The sequence below is a fragment of the Nanorana parkeri genome, unplaced genomic scaffold, assembly GCF_000935625.1.
Source record: "Nanorana parkeri isolate BGI_ZX_2015 unplaced genomic scaffold, ASM93562v1 scaffold127, whole genome shotgun sequence".
NCBI classification, from domain to species: domain Eukaryota; kingdom Metazoa; phylum Chordata; class Amphibia; order Anura; family Dicroglossidae; genus Nanorana; species Nanorana parkeri.
Window position 1 is genome coordinate 2,220,374 of NW_017306395.1, and position 6,610 is coordinate 2,226,983.

Consider the following 6,610-nt stretch of genomic DNA (forward strand, 5'->3'; position numbering starts at 1 on the left):
ACATGCAAATTTTTTTCTGCCAAAAAAAAAAAAAAAAAAAAGTCTTCCCCTCACCACTGCGATTTATTTTCTGTGTAAACTGTATGGAATGTGCACCGTGCAGTGTACACAGTTCAACATGCCATAAGTTTACTGGGTGTCAGGGAGAATGCAACCCCTGTGTGCACGAGCAAGAATTGCATCATCAGTGACATTCAATGGCCAAAGAGGATGCATGGGAACCCAGAAGCATCAGCAGCAGAGATGGCAGCAGAAGATAGACCTGACAGCGCTGGAGAAGGGCAGACTTGTAAGGCACCTGTGCCCTAATGTGCAAGTATACCATGCATACTTAAACATAAGGCCAAATACCAACATTTACAAAGCAGTTTACATCCGCTTTAAAATTCAGCAATTCATAAATAGGTGAACACAAGGATACCTAAAGAATAGCAAATGTGTAGTATAGTCTGAGTACAGTGGGAATGAGTGGTGCAGTCCGAGTACAGTAATATGAATATATTCTCATGAAACAAATATTTAGAGAATTTCAATTCTTGTCGGTTTCACTTGGCCAGGTAATTGTTCTAAGGTTTCAGCTGGGTGTTCACAAATGAATGGTCCCATCACAATATTTCTAAAGAGATTGGAGACAATGTAGGTAAAGTGGTGGCTCTGCCCATCGTATCATTTGTGTCCAATGATGGCAGCATTATGGGGAATCATCTAAATGTAAAATGCTGCTTTTCTATTTTTTTTTTATAGAACCTATAACCATTTAAAAAAAGGAATGTATTTTGTTTATGGTCAGGGCTACAAAATAACATTTGTAATTTTTGTCAAAAATCAATATTTTGTTCTCTGCCAAGAAAAACAACACAATATTATAATAACTGCAGCAAAACTAGAAAATCTGATGTGATGTCAGGAAATGGTCCATGCATTAGCCGATACATAGTTTGTAAACCGTACAAATTTCTGAAAGCAAATTGTTAGCTTATTATCTGGACTAGAATGCTGAGAACTACAATAGCAATTATAAGTACAGTGTATCATTTCACAGCTGCTTCCAGAAAGGGCTTTCTTGCTTTGGGTACAGACAGTTACTTTGAATTGCATCAATGTTTTGTATATTTTATTTCGATAGCATCTACTTTTTCTTCAATCTCTTTATCATAGAACACCATTCATGTCAGTCTTTTGGAAGTCTCCAATACCACAAGCGATAAAAGCTAGGAGGAAGCTCCTGACTTGTATGGGACGTGTCCAATAAAATAAATATTACTGCTACAAGGAAATACAGACATGTGCAGCAAAACAAAAGAAGCTTTAATAATCACTGTATGTTTATTTATACATTGGGTCTTCCTATATTTATATTTTGGGCAGTGACAGGTGGCAGGCATAATCTCCACCCAAAAAAATAAAATAAAAAAAAGAATTCTACTTTACAAGGTGCAGCTCTGGAAAATATTTAAAAGGAGAACTATAGGGTTAAGTATTTTCCCCATAGTTCTCCTTAGGGTAATGGGAGGACACAAACTAGCGTCCTCCCGTCACCCTGTGGCTCGCGGTATACTGAGACGCCGCAGCTGAAGCGGATCCCAACAATTGTGCCGGGATCCGCCCAGCTGCGTGACTGACAGCTGGCTCTGCCTATCTAGAGGCAGAGCCAGCTGTACCCGCCCCCTCCCGAGCCACCAGTCAGCGCTGGCGGATCGGAGCGGGGAATCCAGCCCCCCCGCTCCGATCGAGAGGTGAGCGAACACTGGTATGTGTTCGCTCACCTCCCGATCTACTGAGCCGACCTGTGACAGTCTCATTGTCACAGGTCGGCTAGAATTATGAGGTGAGTGAAAAGCACTCACCTCATAGTTCTCCTTTAAAAGGTAAAGTATAATATATTGAGCCATTTCTGCAGTATTTTCTTACAATAAATTGATACATTTCATACCATTTTACAAGCCTGTGTATATCCATGTCAGTTACTGTATTAAATATAAAAATTTGTAGATTAACCACCAGAAAGATCTGTATGACTAAATCTTGTTCAGTCGCTCTTCCCAACCATTGAGATTAGTCACAAGGAGTGCACCCTTTTTAACCCTGTCATGGGTCCTTAACCTCCCTGGCGGTATGATTATGTCAGGAATTTTGTACCAAAAGGGGTACAATTTTTTGCATGGAAATTTGTTGTTTATATTGTAGGCTTGTAATTCTTAGTAAATCTTAGGAATAACTCACCTAAGGCTGCGTTCACACCCGACCGTTTTGTAGGGCGTTCTACGCTCGACGAACGCTCTACAAAACGGTCAAAAATATAAATTGCATTGTAGTCAATGCCCTCGTTCCCACCTCGCCGTATTTCCGCCCGTCCCTAGCGCCCTACAAAACGGCCCATGCCTGAAAAGGTCCCGGGACTACTTTGGGCCGTTTTGTAGGGTGTTTTCCATTGGGATACTGCCATGTATACGCCTAGGTGTGAATGGGGTGTAAATCTGTCCAAACAAGAGTACAGTAGACATCCCAGGTATGATTAAAGTATTAAACAGAGTCCTGGTGGCTTTTAGCAGCCAGGAGTCTGTTTATTTGTAGAGAAGTAGGCCAGCTTTACAGTAGAAGTGATTCTGGCGGCTCAGCTGCTGCCAGATCACTTCTACGATCCGGTAAAGTAAAAGCCCCCCACCCGTTCTATGGGACCGGGAACGATGCGTATAGCATCACTTCCGGGCTCCTGAAGTTCAGCAATAAGCTATTTAAGTGTGATTGCTAAAGAACTACCATGCCTAAAATTGGCCATAGGCAACGCTTTAAAAGCTTTTACCGCTCATCAGTTTATTCAGCAGAGAAGGTCTCCATCTTACCAGACTACAGAGTCAACATGACCAATCTGGCTGTTCAGAAAGAAAAGCCACAGACAGATAAAGAAAAACTGATAACCCCTCAGCACTTGGAAGACTGTGGTGGCTACGGAAATGACAAGTAGGAAGTGTCATGGTGGCTAATTTGACAAAAGAATGGTGTAAGGGACCCACAAATCTAAAATGACTCTCTGCATCTACACGCATCAGAGTATAGAAAAGCTCACTACATTAGGCTGGGTTCACACCTGAGCGTTTTTTCATGCTCATTTTTTCATTCAGTGAAATGCACGTTTCACTGGCGGTATGACTTTGTGGGGGTTTTTTCCCTTTATTTTCTCTATTTAAAAAAAATAAAATTATTTTTTAGTTTCACTTTTAAACTTCCCGCCGGCTCCGCCCCCCTGTGACGCGCCCGCTCGCATGGGAAGGAACCCAGAATTCGGCAGCTGCCGAAGACACAGCGGGGACAGGTCTTACAAGGTACAGGTCTTACAAGGTAAGACCTGTACACTGTATTCCCGAGTGTGGCTCGGGGTTACCGCGTTGTTAACCCCGACCCACACTCTGGAATACCAATGGCAACGCGCGGCAAAACGCCCCAAAGAAGCTGCTGTACTTCTTTGGGCGTATTGCAGCGCGTTCCTAAGCGCTGTAGAACACCCAGGTGGGAACCATGCCCATAGGCAATCATTGTTTTCACATGTTGAGCGTTTTACAGCGTGTAGGAACGAGCTGTAAAACGCCCAGGTGTGAACCAGGCCTTAGAGGCACACTCGGGACTTGATACAAGGAAGATAAATAGTGCCATCTATTGTATGTCTGAACTTTAATAAAATATATACTTTTCTTTTTTCACCATGTAAATTTGTATATTCCAAACATCAATAAGTCCTGGTTTACAATTCGGCGTTTTTCAGCAGTAGAAAAATAACTTTTAAACGCCTAACAAGAAATCACATGATTTTCAATGACCCCTTTCACACCTGAGCAGCAAAATGCCAAATGCAGAGAAAAGTACATAAACTTTTTTTTGGCAGTTTCAAGCTCGCCCCCCCCGCCCATAGACTTAATTGGAAATGCCAGGAAACACACGGCAGAAGCATGTTGCACATTTCCATGCAAATTTCTGTATGCCTTCGTCCATTGACCGCAAGGTTTCTTGAGCTGCCAGTCAAAACGAGCATCATTTGCGTGCGTTTAACATGCATAAACATGCAAAAACTATGCCGCCTTGGTGTGAACGGGGCCTTAGGCAGCCAAGGGAAAGCAGAGAGTCAGGAAGTACATCTCTGGCTACGTGCAACCTTCCAAAGCCAATAAAATGGATCTGACACTGGCAAACCTGGACATGTCTCATGTTGTTACGAATAGACAATTAAACAAAACTCATTGTAGTTTCACAAAAATACAAGCTGTGCAGGTTTCATCGTATGCAGCTACCATTATTTTAAAGTGACATCACTGGCTAAAGTCACAACACACCCTTAATTACCTTGTTTGAAGTTCTAAATCAGCCAAACGAATAACAATAAAAAAACACCTCTAACAAAACGGTGTGTGCACCATTCTGTGAGCATACACAAAGAAAAACTATAACTAATGCCCCATTCACACCGGGGCAGTTGCGGATCAGTGCGGTTTCCACAGGGGGCAAAAACGCCCAAAAACATGCAGTTCCATTGAAAGCAGTATGGAAACAGCGCTGATCAGCATGGCAAAAAAAGGGTCAGGGAGCAATTCGGAAAAGAGGCGGTTCAGGTCGCACGGAGTCGAGCAGTCGTACGAACAGTCTCCATATCAATGTACGGGATCGTTCATGTCGGCGGATCTTTAAGAATGTAACAAGCAGATAAATACTACACAAAAAAAAACAAAAACAGGTCTCCCCACTTTCTGGAGCTACAAAGCCTCAACATAGCCTCCCAAAGCCTGGAACACACAGGCAGTGCAAAGGGCAACATCACATAACACAGCATCAGTAACACTTTAATTTACCGCAGTCAAAAGGAAAGTTGCATCTTTACTGGTTGTGTGATGGCGCTGTACTTGTCTTTATAGACTGTAGCTTATTTGGTGGTCATTTGGTAGAAAACAGTCGTGATGCACAGATACCGTGTGCCACGATTATCAGGAAGCCGGGCCGGGGATTATGACCTGCTGCCCGGCTTCCTGATTGCCTTGGAAGTTGGTGTCCTATCAAAAGAACATTGGCTTCACTTTGAGGCTGCCTGACCAATCAGGAAGCCGGTCTTAAGGTGCCAACCGGTAGTTGGCTAGGAAGCAGGCTTAACTTGTTGCTAGGCAGCATGGCTTCCTGACCAATCAGAAAGCTGGGAGACAGGTCATGACGTGCCGCCTAGCCAATCAGGAAGCCAGGTCATCACTGAAATTAACTTAAAGTGACACACACACACCTACTACTTTAAGGACTTTACTTATGGCCCGGCTCACACCTGAGCGTTCACCTAACAGGTGAAAACCCATGTTTGCCTATGGGCATGGTTCTCACCTGCGCGTTTTACCGCGCATACGATTTTTGCTGCGCGTTTCTTTTACGGCAAATCGCGGTAAAACCGCGCAGTAAGAAACACGCGGCAAACGCGAGTTTCCAATACGCTATGGTGTGAACCCAGCGTAAATGATGCCTCTTGATCCGAACATCATCTTCCTTCCACTTGTATTCAGCAATCCCTCCAGTGCTGGTGGCAGTCTCTGAACCAGACCGCCACCCGCAGTGCAGACTCTTCATGTCCCACAATGTCTGTCCGATTTGCACACTCATGGCTGCATGCATTGACTTACAGCGCGTCTCTCCCCGCCGGTGATGTCTACTGTGCATGCGCCTTCATTGGAGAGATGTGACCATCTGCATTGTCACTGCTGATTCACAAGCCTGTCAATCAGGCCACTGGAGGTCCAACTTTCAGGGATTTCCTGGAAACTGCAGTTGCCATGGTGTGAGATAAAGGGATTGTGGCATCTCTGAAGGCAACAATCCTTTGACTTGTAGTACCTCTACAACTGCAGTAATGCTAGCATTTATTGTTCCCCCATATACATGGACACCTCATTGGATAGGGACTGTATTTGATCTACCGTTGGCATATAGAAAATATGGCACAGCCGCATTGGGACCCGTAGTTAACCCCCATACTGGAGGACAGCAGTAGCGTTAGCTTAATGCTTCTGGTCCGGGCGTTTTCTACTTTGGTTGTCACTGTTTTCTGATTAGTCAATTAAATTTATGGCCCGAAAGAATTTCACTACACACAGATATACCCTTCAGTGCCCTTTCCATAGACCTCTGTTCCTCCAGAAGCTGGAGCATAGTAATGCTGGAACCTGTAGTCTCTTCTCTTCAGCTAGAGTGGAGCATGCTGAGACAGTGATGCTGGGACCTTGGTACCACTCCTACATTACCCACCTTCTGCCACATCCTCATCTATGGCACCTTTGACTTGGGAGAAACACCACTGGAAGTCATTCCCTCCGGACACTCCTGAAAGACAAAACACATACAGAACAGGTGAGAGGAGGAGATCGGTGCTGCAGGAGAGAGAAGTAAAATGTGCCGGGGACGCATAGAGGGCGAGATGGAAGCCGGGGACGCATAGAGGGCGAGATGGAAGCCGGGGACGCATAGAGGGCGAGATGGAAGCCGGGGACGCATAGAGGGCGAGATGGAAGCCGGGGACGCATAGAGGGCGAGATGGAAGCCGGGGACGCATAGAGGGCGAGAGGGAAGCCGGGGACGCATAGAGGGCGAG

At 44.8% G+C, this 6,610-nt stretch overlaps 1 protein-coding gene across 1 annotated transcript in view; it reads right to left on the bottom strand.

Annotated features, from left to right (window-relative positions):
- The window catches only part of PPP2R2D (protein phosphatase 2 regulatory subunit Bdelta), a 20,020-nt gene extending 13,449 nt beyond the window's left edge, over positions 1 to 6,571 (bottom strand). Inside the window, exon 1 of the mRNA XM_018553672.1 lies at positions 6,268 to 6,571. Coding sequence (XP_018409174.1) covers positions 6,268 to 6,571 — 304 coding nt within the window. The remainder of the gene's footprint in view (positions 1 to 6,267) is intronic.
- Between the last annotated feature and the right edge of the window lie 39 nt (positions 6,572 to 6,610).